This window comes from Ursus americanus, chromosome 19 (genome assembly GCF_024610735.1).
Source record: "Ursus americanus isolate L20-20 chromosome 19, mUrsAme1.1.p, whole genome shotgun sequence".
NCBI lineage: Eukaryota > Metazoa > Chordata > Mammalia > Carnivora > Ursidae > Ursus > Ursus americanus.
In genome coordinates, this window is record NC_142145.1 from 35,326,362 (window position 1) to 35,339,130 (window position 12,769).

A 12,769-nucleotide genomic window follows, 5' to 3' on the forward strand; every position below is an offset into this window, starting at 1 on the left:
ACACAAGCAGGGGGAGTGGGAGAGGAAGAAGCAGGCTCATAGCAGAAGAGCCTGATGTGGGGCTCAATCCCAGGACGCTGGGATCATGCCCTGAGCCGAAGGCAGACGCTTAACCGCTGTGCCACCCAGGTGCCCCTGACATTCTATTTTGAACAGTGCAGATATATGAAGGTTGAAGAATCCAAAAAAAAAAAAAAATCTGACAGAATGAGGTTAATGATTTTTTGATAATTTAGACATTTTTAAAGAATAGTTTGGGTTAAAAATCAGATTAAAAAAACATCCTGCTATCTAAATGGGTGAGGGGGGGGAGAGGGTTATAAATGACAGGTGCTCTAAGCCAGCTCAGGCAGCAAGAGCCCAGGTCTGGGGCATGAGGCTCAGGGAGCACTTACTGTGCATGAAAGCAGGCATGTGACTTTGAGGGGCACCTGACTGCTCCACCATGGGATCTGAGCTGAAGTGTTCAAACACAACATGAGGCTACCAAAACACAATCTATGATATTTCAAAAACTCACCCACATTTTTAATCCAATTTTGTTACAAATCTACTCTAGTCACTTTCTAGATGACATCGTTATGAAAATCGCTTTCATCTCAAATGTGTTGTCTATAAAGATATTATGCAAACAAGCAATCTGTTCAAGCAAACTTTTAAAAACCAAGTGCAATATAGTAACAAACATCAATCTCAAGAGACTACCACAGTACCACTTGGTGGTAAGCACAATGAATAGAGATTTATGTCCCTCTCCATGTAAATGTGGCATAAATTTGCCACTAAAGACAAACACTATATGATCTCACATAGAGAATCTTTATAAAATAAAAACAAAAACTCATAGGAAAAGAGATCGGATTTATGGTTACCAGATGCAGAGGGTAGGGAGAGAGGGAATCAGAGGAAGGTGGTCAAAAGGTACAAACTCCCAGTTATAAGACAAGTAAGCACTAGAGACGTAACGTACGACATGATGATGACAGCAGACACTGCTGGATGATGAACGGGGAAGTTGTTAAGAGAGTGGATCCTAACAGTTCTCATTACAAGGAAAGACTTTTTTCCTATATTCTTTTCTTCTTTCCCTTCTTTTTATTGTATCCATATGAATAAATGGATGTAAACTGAACATACTGCGGTAACGTTTCATAATGTATGTAAATCCTGCTATAGGCTGTAAACTTACACAGTCACTTACACGGATCACTTCTCAATAAAACTGGAAAAACACTGCCACTAAAACCTCGATGCTTTGGGCGCCCATGTGGCTCAGTAGGTTAAGTGGCCGACTCTTGATTTCAGCTCAGGTCAAAATCTCATAGAGTCCTAGAATCCAGCTGTGTCTGGCTCCCCAGCAGAGTCCCGCTCCCGCTCCCTCTCCCTCTGCCCCTCCCCCAGCTCACGCCCGCTCTAATAAATAAATCTTTAAAAAAAGATCTATAAAAGAGCAACTTATTTTTTAAAAATTAATTAAAATTAAAATTCAATGCTTTATAACAAATACAATTATAATTTGTATAATTATAACAAAATCTAATCTGATGGAAATAAAAATAATAAGAAAATACCTTTGACTTGTTTCTACACAGTGGGTCCAGTCATTTATTTCTGGAACTTGATCAGTCTTTTTCCAGGTGTATAAACGAACCTTTCCACACTCTAATCCTACTGCAACAACGTATCTGTTTTTAAGGGAGGAGGGGAAGACAGTGATTAATCAGCATGAATTTTTGTTATCTCTGTCATCACTCTAACAGAGTTCTTTACCATGTTCCCAACTTCCGTGGCTTACGAAAGGCTCTGGTTAGAAGTGCCAGCCAGGAGAGAGTACACTGCTCCTACCGTGCCCTCATGGAGCCGCCTCTCTGTCAAGGGTGCACAAAGTTTCCCTCTGACCGCTACTGGCAAAGCTCACAAGCCAGTGTTCCGTGGCTGGCTGCAGGGGTCCTCGTTCTACCGCAGACACTTGTTACCGAGAAAGTACCACGGTTCTAAATTTGGTGAAATAAGGACCTTTGAGCCACACTCCCAACCCCCATTTTCCTACTCTGCATATCATCGAGTTCTATCAATTTAACAATTCTTAAAAGAAATGTAAGCATTATGAAAAAAATAGCAACTTGGAAGCGAAGAGAAACCAAGAATGAAAATATAAGAGGGCTACATATTAAGAAACCAAGTGTTAACAAAAATGTAAAACAAAGCCCCACTCAGAGACCGACCGTTGGGAAAGGCTGAGCAGCGGGCAGACACTGACGGCCGTCACTGCTCCGCCCACGTCCAGGACGGAGGAGCAGGGGCCGATGCTGTGCTCCACGGAGTCCTCACTGGAGTCGCACTCGCCCCACACAACCACCTAACAGAGACAGACCAAACTCTGTCAAGCTTTCTCTTTGCAAGGCTTCAGCAATGCATTAGAGTATCGATGGCACAGATAATGCAACATATTCACTCTAGCATTTAAAAAAAATTCTTCGTTCACATTTGCAGACGATGTTCCAGGATTTCAGAGTATTTCAAGCATCACGGAGAAGCCACGGTGTGACAGACAAGTCTGTGAGACCTCAATTACCTAAGTGTGCTGGTCTAAGCATGGACTGCCCCTGCCCAGAGACCAGGGATTGTCTAGCCCGCTCTTTTATACTCAGGAAACCAGTTCTGATCCAGGGAAAGTCTATCAGTCACATCCTCACCAAGAGGTTCATGCACGTCTCCAAGAAGTTACCAAACAACACATGGGGACCTATCAAGCCCTGGCTCTTCCTCTATACCACCAACTGCTGAGGCAAACGACTCAGCAGTCAGGAGCAGCTAACCTTGATGATACCCTGTGGAAGAAGTGACACTTCCCTGCAAGTGTTAGGAGTTAGTTGGACAGTTAGGTGGTCAGGGTCCCCAAGAAGAAAATATGGAGTCAGGACAGCTAAGATAAAATAGCACTGACATTCTGCTTTGCAGCCTTGCAGAAATGACTTCTCCAAAACATCCTAAAATAAGACAATTAACCAGAAAGTGCTTGTCAATATCACGGGCAAGGGGCAGTTAAGACCTTAGCCCCCAGATGTCAGCAAAAAAGGACCATCAGCACGTGGACATTAACCTAATAGGTAGACATATATGTGACCAAAGTCCTGATCGGCACGACTCAGCATACCCTGATTGCTTAAAAAAGTTCTGCAAAAGACCTCATAAAAACCCCTAAACTTAGAAACTTGGAGGGCAACCCTCTAGGGTCCCCCTCCCTCTCTGGGAACTTTGTACTCTTGCTCAATAAACTCTGCTTCGCTGCCCACCGCTCCTCATCTGGTCTACCTCTTCATTCTTCGAAGTGGCGTGACCAAGAACGCGGGCACTAAGGGGACACAAAATCCTGTAACAGAAGCTCACGCCTCCAGGGGGGTGACTGGTCACAAAGAAACAGAGAGGGAAGTGCAGTGGACAACACTTGCAAAATCCAGACCAAAGCAAGATTCCAAGCAGGAGGCTCTGACCAAGTAAACCGAAGTGCACTTCTGAGAATGTGTGGTGGGTGACACTCTGTGTGTTTCAGGCATGACACAGCCCTGGGAGCCACAGCTGGAGCACGTGCGAGTGCGCGCAACCATGGAGGGCAGAAGCAGTCCTGCTTCCTCGGTGGCCAGCACAGAAGCCCCAGGGAAGAAAGGAACCAGCAAATGGACACAAGTGAAGGTCTAAAAGAAATGGGTTTAGAGGCTGACATTTCAGTGTTTCACTGAGTGACATTTCCAAGCTAGTCCTCTGCTTCAGTAATTTGTACCATGACAACTAGAGAGAGCAGGGAGAGAAAAGGAAACGCTCAACTGTCTCACCACCTCTGATATGCAAGCATTCAGAAAATGGAAAGGGCATTTTAAAGTGTGTGAGGACAGGAGACACCAGAGGCCAGGGTGAGGGCCGTGGTCAAGAACCCATTCAGAGCTAACTTGTTTTGATTTTTTCAAAGCTTGGGAAACACACACCCACACACACGCACTGCTTCCTCCACTGAATGAAAAGGCAATAATCATCTATTGTAGAGAAAAATTTTAATTCATAAAGTATGAAAAAGAAAAGAAGCCAACTGTTTTCCTCCTTACGCCCCTCTACCCTCTCCTGCTTTCCTAGCTGGTTAGTCTTGAACCATTTCATTCACTACTTCTCTCCCACTGGGGACATCTGATGAACACCATGTGTCTAAAAGGTTTTCTTTTCATATTTGATTTTTCAGAGAAATGTATTTATAGAATTTAACAAGAAAAGTCTTTTTATGCATGCATATGAAAAACATAGAAGAGAATACACAGAATGATGTTTTTAATTGTATCAGAAAGTCAGGATTATGTGTTTTTATCCAAACATACCTGTAATATTATTTTACATTTGAAAAAATATTAAGTTAAAAAAAATTACCTTTTTGTCCCGACTCCCAGTGAAGAAATACTTGCTATCGGGACTCCAATCACAAGACCAAATAATTCTACTGTGCACAGCAGTTACCTTGTTGGTGAAGGCGAAGAGGCTGAAAACTGGGTCTGAAAGAAACACCATACACACTACTCACAGGGCAGACAAAGCTGTTTTTATCTGGTAGAAATTTAGGCTTATGTGCAATATACATCACACCCTTTAGCAATCATTTTATACATGCGGACTTTTGCAACAGACTAGGTTGCTGGCCCTCATCAGAAGGCTATGGGCATACAGTTACTTTTTCAGTAGGGAATGTCACTAGTCACTCTTTAGTGACTGGTGGCAAAACATCTTCCAGGCACTTAACTAAAAATTCAACTTATGCCCATGAAAGAAGCCTGAGCAATTTAACTTTACTCAGGAAGTGGCCAGATTTACACATATGGAAAAAAGATTAATGTACTCAAATAATGAAAAAAACCCAAATGAACGAAAACCTTAAAAAACCTTTTCCCTTGTAAAATTTCAGTGTAAGGTAACTTCTAGCCTTCATATGGACTACACCTAAAAAATAAAATTACTTATGAAGAGGGAAGAGGAATGTACCTATTAATCTATAATCCATAAGATACAATAGATTAATGGATGTATCATTAGTATCATATTAACTTTTTTTTTAAAAAGTAAAGGCCGCATGTTAGGAAATCACTAGTTGCAGAAGAAATCAGTCTGTTCTAACATGTACTGTTTAATATGCGTCAGTCTCTAAAATACCAGAAACTAAGAGACCAGGAACATCACACGATCAAACTGCATGCAAGTTATACCAATAGAAAGATTAAAACAGAATTAAACAACATGAAGATATCTTAAACACTCTAGATTTTACCCAAAGAAACCCGGGGAATAGAAATAGGCCATGCTCCAACAACACAAAGGTTTTCCCCCCTTTTGTTTTTAATTTATGCCAGGCTCAGAGGAGAACGCAGGTGGGTGTTAATATCCTGCCCAGGGGTCACGGTATTCACAGACAGATGCCTAAAATGCTCTTCCTAATTAACAAAGTGACAGGGGTAAACAGGAAAAAGGTAAAAATAATGGTCTTTCTAATAAATTTCACAATTTAATTGTATCTTCATTATTACTGTTCCATAAAAACCTAGCTCAGAATATGGTACCCATTTAGTTTTATGCTGGCATTCTGTAACAATTCACAAAATCTACATTTTTTAGATTTCTATGTTTCTTTTAACTGAGATGTCTGAATACACGCCATCCTGACTATATAATCACAAGGAAGTCAACTCAAAGATCACTGCATTTAAATCTTACACGGAAGGTCGAGTCTTCCTCAGAACACAACTTTGAAAGACTTCACAACAGTGAGACTCTGGTCTTCACCCTGTTATTACTTCTAGTCCTCTTCACCCAGTAGCTCCACATGTGATGGACATAAGTGTTTCACTAATAATCTTCCAATTGCAAGCTGTTTTACCTAACTCAGGTGAGACTGTGTCCTGCTTTTTCCACAGTGACCATGTTCGATCTCTGGAAACAGCTAGTAAGAACTTGTCATTAGGTGAGAAGGCCATCTGCGTGACAGTCAAACTGTGAAAAACTAAATTCTGCACCTGTTTCCAAGATGTAGTGTTCCAAAGAATGATGGCTGCATGCTCTTTCTTAGCTGCCTGGAGGACAGGGATGAAACACATAATTTAAGTAGAAATAAACTAGAAAAAAACTCACATTTTAAAAATAACATATTGTTTCTATGGGTACATTTTATGTATCTATATAAAGGGGGAAAAATTCTGAGGAGATACATACCACAAGCAGGTGTAATCCCCAGAAAGAGGAAGACTGGGATTAGACTAAGTGACTCATCAGACATGGACACTGTCATCACAGTGTTTCAATGTTTTATAAGAATATGTTCGTAGATTAATTTGTAATTAAGAGTTTAGAGACTTTCACTTTCAATCAATATAATGGAACAACAAGGACCAGACTGACTCTCTTGTATGAAATAACTAAAAAACCAAACATAATACCTGAAAATAATGGCACTCCCAAATATGAGATATTTGGCAACAAAAAAACACTGATCTCTGAGAGACAAAGTGAATTTGAGTAGGAAAAAAAAGAAAAAGGACCTCACTAAACTCTATGACAACTTCAAGCAGCCAAAGAGGTGTAACTTGAGTCCCCAAAAAGGATAAAAAGAAAAAATACTTAAAAAGATAATGGCCAAAAATTTTCCAAATTTGATAAAAACAATAAACAGACAGATCCAAGAAGTTCAGTAAAACCCAAGCAGAGCAAACATGAAGGAAATTATATCAACAATAATCGAATTGTTTAAAATCAGCAATGAGCATAAAATTGCAGTTGGAGGGGAAAAAACCCATCACCACGAAACAGAAAATTATAGCAGACTCCCATCAGAAAAAATGCAAATAAAAAAAAATGGAGCTACATCTTTAACGTACTTAAAGGAAAACCAACAATTTTTTACGCATTATAAAAATCATTCAAAAATTAGGGAGAGAGAGATTCTGCTGGACAGGCAGAAACTCAAAAAAGTCATGACCAGCAGAAGTGCATTATTAGGAATGTTAAAGAATATCCTTTAGGCAAAAGAAAATGATATCCGCTGGAAAATATTTTATTTAAATAACAACAAGATCTTGTGGGATTTCTATGAAGAAGTAAAGTGTCAAACAATACCACAAAGTAGGGGGAAACAAAAGTATACTTCTGTGAAGTTCTTAAATCATACACGAAATAGTGCAACATTACTTGGAGGCAGACTGTGGCATATTACAGATGTACAGTATGAAATGAAAGACAACCAATAAAATAACAGTGTTTGTATCTACTAGCCAAACAAAAGAAAGAAAATGGACTCATAAAAAGCAATCAGTCAATCCAAGATAAGTAAAATGAAACAAAGAAAGGATAGATCAAATAGAAAACGAATAGCAAGATGAAAGACTTAAATCCAAGCATATTATTATGTTAAATGTAAACAGTCTAATAAATACCCTGTTAAAATGGAAGATTATCAAAGTGAGTAAAAAAGCAAGACCCAACTGTAGGCTGCCTTTAAGAAACCCACTGGAAAATAAAAGGAAACAAATAGCTTAAGAGCACAAGGATGGAAAAAGATACATAATTCAAGCATTTCTCAAAAGAAAGCTGGAGTGGCTATATGAGCATTGGACAATGTAGATTTAAGCACAACATACTGCCAGAAATAAAAAGGATCTTTCCATAATGATAAACTAGTCAATCAAGAGAAGGTAACAAATCATAAATGTTTTAACAGCAGAGCTTCAAAATATATAAGGTAAAAACCGATTGAAATACAAGATTAAAAGTCCACAATCATAGTCAGAGTTTTCAAAATGCTACTCTCAGTAAAACTGAAAGGATAAAGAAGACGTGAACGCTATCAACCAATCTGACGTAATTCATATTTTCAGAACACTCCACCCAACAGAAAAAGAATCCACATTCTTTTCTAGTGAACATGGGAATTTACCAAGATTAAATTTCAAAGGACTCAAATCATACTATGTTCTCTGACCACAATGAAATTAAATTAGAAATCAATAACAGAAAGATATTTGGAAAACACTCAGTATATGGAAACAAATAAATCTCAAAATAATCCATAGGTAAAAGACAAAATCAAAGGGAAATCAAAAAACATTTTTAGTTAAGTGAAAATGAATAAAACGTATCAAAATTTGGGGCGCCTGGGTGGCACAGCGGTTAAGCGTCTGCCTTCGGCTCAGGGCGTGATCCCAGCGTTTCGGGATCGAGCCCCACATCAGGCTCCTCCGCTATGAGCCTGCTTCTTCCTCTCCCACTTCCCCTGCTTATGTTCCCTCTCTCGCTGGCTGTCTCTATCTCTGTTGAATAAATAAATAAAATCTTTAAAAAAAAAAAGTATCAAAATTTACAGAATGTCTCAAAAATAATACTTAGAAATTTATAGCACTCAACACCTATATTAGAAAGATCTAAAATCAACAGTCTCAGCTTTAACCTTATTAAACTAGAAACAGAAGAGGAAATAAAATCTAAGAAAAAATAAAGGGGTGCCTGGGCAGCTCAGTTAAGAATCTGCCTTCAGCTCAGGTCATGATCCTGGGGTCCCTGGATTGGGTCCCATATAGGGCTCCTTGCTCAGGAGTGACCCTGCTTCTCCTCCTCCCTCTGCCCTTCCCCCTCCTCCTGCTCTTTCTCACTCACTCTCTTCTCAATTAAATAAATAAAATCTTTAAAAAAAAACCCAAAAACAGCAAAACGCAATGAAGTAGAAACAAGAACAATAGCAGAGGAAAATCAACAAAACCAAAAAGCTGGTTATTTGAAAATATTTCTAAAAAATCATTATTTTCCTGATTCTCAGAATGCTTCCTCACAAAAAAAAAAAAAAAAAAAAAAAAGGCAGGGGAGGGCGTGAGGAGTGAGAAAGAAGACACAAATTGCTGACTGCAGTTATAAGAAAGGTGACATCACCAGAGATTCTACCGATATTAAAAGAAACATAAGAGGGGTGCCTGGGTGGCTCAGTCAGTTAAGTGTCTGCCTCTCGCTCAGGTCATGATCTCAGGGTCCTGGGATCAAGGCTCAGCGCAACAGGGAGCCTGCTTCTCCCTCTGCCTGCCCCTCTGCCTGCCTGTGCCCCCCTCCCCCATCAAATAAATAAATAAAATCTTAATAAATAAATAAATGAAGATCATAAGAGAGTATTATAAATAACTTCATGTCAACAAGTTTGACAATTCAGGTAAAAGGGACAAATTTTCTGAAAAATACAAACTACCAAAGTGCACTCAAGAAAAACTGGATAACCTACACAGTCCTATATCAATTAAAGACATTATATTTGTAGTTAAAAACCCTCCCACAGGGGCGCCTGGGTGGCTCAGTCGTTAAGCACCTGCCTTCGGCTCAGGGCGTGATCCCAGAGTCCTGGGATCGAGCCCCACATCAGGCTCCTCTGCTGAGAGCCTGCTTCTTCCTCTCCCACTCCCCCTGCCTGTGTTCTCTCTCTCGCTGGCTGTCTCTGTCAAATAAATAAATAAATCTTAAAAACAAAACAAAACAAAACAAAAAACCCTCCCACAAAGAAAACTCCAGGATCAGCTGGCTTACTGGGGATTTTTCTCAAACATTTAAAAAAAGAAATAATACAAATTCTACACAAACTCTTCCAGAAAATTGCAGAAAAGTATTTCTAAGAGGCTAGCATTACTCTGAAACCAAAACCAGATGAAGCCATTATAAAGAAAGTAAACTATACTGCAATATCTATCATATACTCTATATAAAAATTTTGAATAAAACTTTAGAAAAATGAGTCCGGTAGTATATAAAATGATAATGTATCACAACAAACAGGTAGGGTTTGGTTCCAGAAATGCAAAGTTGTTTTATTATTTAAGGTCAGTATAATTCACCATATTAGTAAACTAAAAGGAGAAAACTGTATGATAATGTCAACAGATGAAGAAAAAAATATTTAGCAAAATCTATCATCCATTCCTGATAAAAACTATCTGCAAACTAGAAATTGTAGGCAACCTGATAAAGAAGAATCACAAAAAATCTACAGCAAAGATCACCCGTAATGGACAAAGTAGGAATGTTCCTGAGGGAAGGAATAAGGCCAGGGATTTCTGCTATTACCACTTCTATCCAACATTAAGACATCCATATGGGAAAGGAAGAATAGAACTTTCTTTATTCATATGCAACGTAGGCATCTATATGGAAAATGCTACAGTATCTATAATAAATTTAACAAGAACCAGTAAGTTTAGGAAGCTTGCAGGAAATAAGATCAATATACAAAAAGTAACTGTATCTCCATATGTAAGCAACGAACAGATATAAAATATACGAAATAAGAGTAAATTTGACAAAACCGTGTAAGACCTGACACTGAAAACTACAAAACATTCCTAGTGATATTAAGATGTTAACACTGGGGGAAACTAAGTGAGAGGTATTCTATGTATCATCTCTGCAACATGTTGTTAAATCTACCATCATTCTAAAATAAAATGTCTACTTAAAACAAAAAATCATTCTTAAGAAATTAAAGACCTAAATGAGAGAGATACTGCATTTGTGTGTCAAAAGACCCAATATTGTTAAAATTTTCCCCAAATTGACCTATAGATTCAATGCAATGCCCATCAAAATTCTAGTAGGTATTTTTGTGAAATTGTCAAGCTGATTCTAAAATTTATATAGAAAAGTAAAGAACCTAGACTAGCCAAAATAACTTTGAAAAGTAAGAAGAGCTTTGATTCCTCATTTCAAGACATATTATAAAAAGCTATAGCTATTAAGAGAAGGTGGTATTAGCATCAACATTAAGAAAAAAAGATGAATGGAAGAAAATAAAAGTCGAGAAATAGACCCACACATACATGGACAGCTGATTTTTGGCAAAGGTGCAACAGGCAGTAGGTATAGTCTTTTCAACAAATAATGATGGAACAGTTGGATACCACATGCAAGAAAACCACCTTTAACCAATATTCCAGGCCAAATGCAAGAATTAATTAAAGATGTATCACAGGTCTAAACATAAACCCTAACATTTATAAAACTCCTAGAAAAAAATGTAGCAGATCTTTGCGATCTTGAGTTAGGCAAAGATTTCTTAGATATTACACAAAAAGCATAACCCAATATAGAAAAAAATTGGTAAATTAGGCTTCACCAAAACATACAACTTCTGTTCTTTGAAAAACACTGTTAGGAAAATGAAGATAAGTCACTGGGAATACTTATCTAAATAGCATTTATCTGATAGTTGTATCCAGTGTATATAAAGAACTCTTCCAAATTCAGTAGTAAGAAAACAATGCAATAAAGAAAAGGCCAAAAGATTTGAAGATACTTCATCAAAGAAGAGATACAGATGGAGAATTAGCACATGAAAAGATGCTCAACATCACTGGTCATTAGGAAAATGAAAATTACAACCTCAATGAGATATTACACACCAAACAGAATGGTTAAAAAGATTGACCATAACTTACAAAGTGTTGATGAGGGTGTGGCGCAATAGGAGCTCCCACTGCTAGTGGGCCTGTAAAAGGGTATAATCACTTTGGAAAATAGCTTGGCAGTTTCTTAAAACTTTAAATATACATCTAGGGATGCCTGGGTGGCTCAGTCGGTTAAGCATCCGACTCTTGATTTCGGCTCAGGTCATGCTCTCAGAGTCCTGGAATCAAACGCCACATTGGGCTTGGTGTTCAGTGCAGAGTGCACTTGTCCCTCTCCCTCTGCTCCTCCCCCAGCTTGTGCTGACTCCCCCCACCCTAAAATAAATAAACAAATTTTTTAATAAATAAATAAACATACATTTAGCAATTCTACTCGCAGTTATTCATTCAACAGAAACGAAAGCATATATCCGTATGCAGACTTGTATACAAATATTCACAACTGCTTTATAAGTTAAAGCCAAAAGCTGGAAACTCCAATGTCCATTAATAAGTGAATACATCAGGGGCACCTGGGTGGCTCAGTGGGTTAAGCATCTGCCTTCAGTCAGGTCATGATCTCAGGGTCCTGAGATCAAACCCCGCTTTGGGCTCCCTGCTCAGCGGGGAGTTTGCTTCTCCCTCTGGCCCTCCCCCATTTGTGCACTCTCTCTCAAATAAATAAAATCTTTAAAAAAAAAAAAAGTGAACAGATGAACAAATTGTAATGTACCTGTAAAAGGAAAAACTACTCAACAATAAAAAAGAATACACTGCTCACACATGCAACAACACAGATGAATCCCAAATTCTTGTACTGAATGAAAGAAGCCAGTCCACAAAAAAGAAAAAAGGGGAGCATGCTGTATGATTCCATTTATATAAATTTTAGAAGACTTACAGTACTCTATCATGATAGAAAGCAGATTAGTGGTTTCCTAGGGATGGGGCAAGAGAGGGTAAGAAGGGACAGGAAAGAGGACTTATCAAGGGGCAGAGGACATTTCTGGGATTGATGACTATGTTCATTATCTTAACTGTGGTCATGATTTCATAGGTATAAACAAACATATGTCAAAACTTATCGGGGCGCCTGGGTGGTGTAGTCGTTAAGCGTCTGCCTTCAGCTCAGGGCGTGATCCCAGTGTTCTGGGATCGAGCCCCACATCAGGCTCCTCTGCTAGGAGCCTGCTTCTTCCTCTCCCACTCCCCCTGCTTGTGCTCCCTCTCTCGCTGGCTGTCTCTGTCAAATAAATAAATAAAATCTTAAAAAAAAAAAAAACTTATCAAACTGTTCACTTTCAACATGTAACTTATGGTATGCTAATAATACCTAA

General features: G+C 38.7%; 2 protein-coding genes across 5 annotated transcripts in view; one reads left to right on the forward strand and one right to left on the reverse strand.

The window, feature by feature from the left end:
- Nucleotides 1-12,769, forward strand: part of LOC148108488 (uncharacterized) — a 34,097-nt gene that overhangs the window by 13,879 nt on the left and 7,449 nt on the right. Inside the window, exon 3 of one of the 4 annotated variants that reach the window (XM_087869866.1) lies at nucleotides 2,494-3,375. The exons of the other annotated variants lie outside the window; for them this stretch is intronic. Coding sequence (XP_087725992.1) covers nucleotides 2,494-2,579 — 86 coding nt within the window. The 3' untranslated portion in view covers nucleotides 2,580-3,375. Of the gene's footprint in view, nucleotides 1-2,493; nucleotides 3,376-12,769 lie in introns of those variants that run through there. 4 annotated transcript variants of the gene reach the window in all.
- The window catches only part of ELP2 (elongator acetyltransferase complex subunit 2), a 43,155-nt gene that overhangs the window by 3,030 nt on the left and 27,356 nt on the right, over nucleotides 1-12,769 (reverse strand). Inside the window, exons 18-21 of the mRNA XM_045777881.2 lie at nucleotides 5,909-6,101; nucleotides 4,414-4,535; nucleotides 2,226-2,359; nucleotides 1,572-1,685 (exon numbers count right to left, since the gene is read on the reverse strand). Of these exons, the coding sequence (XP_045633837.1) occupies nucleotides 1,572-1,685; nucleotides 2,226-2,359; nucleotides 4,414-4,535; nucleotides 5,909-6,101 (563 nt within the window). The remainder of the gene's footprint in view (nucleotides 1-1,571; nucleotides 1,686-2,225; nucleotides 2,360-4,413; nucleotides 4,536-5,908; nucleotides 6,102-12,769) is intronic.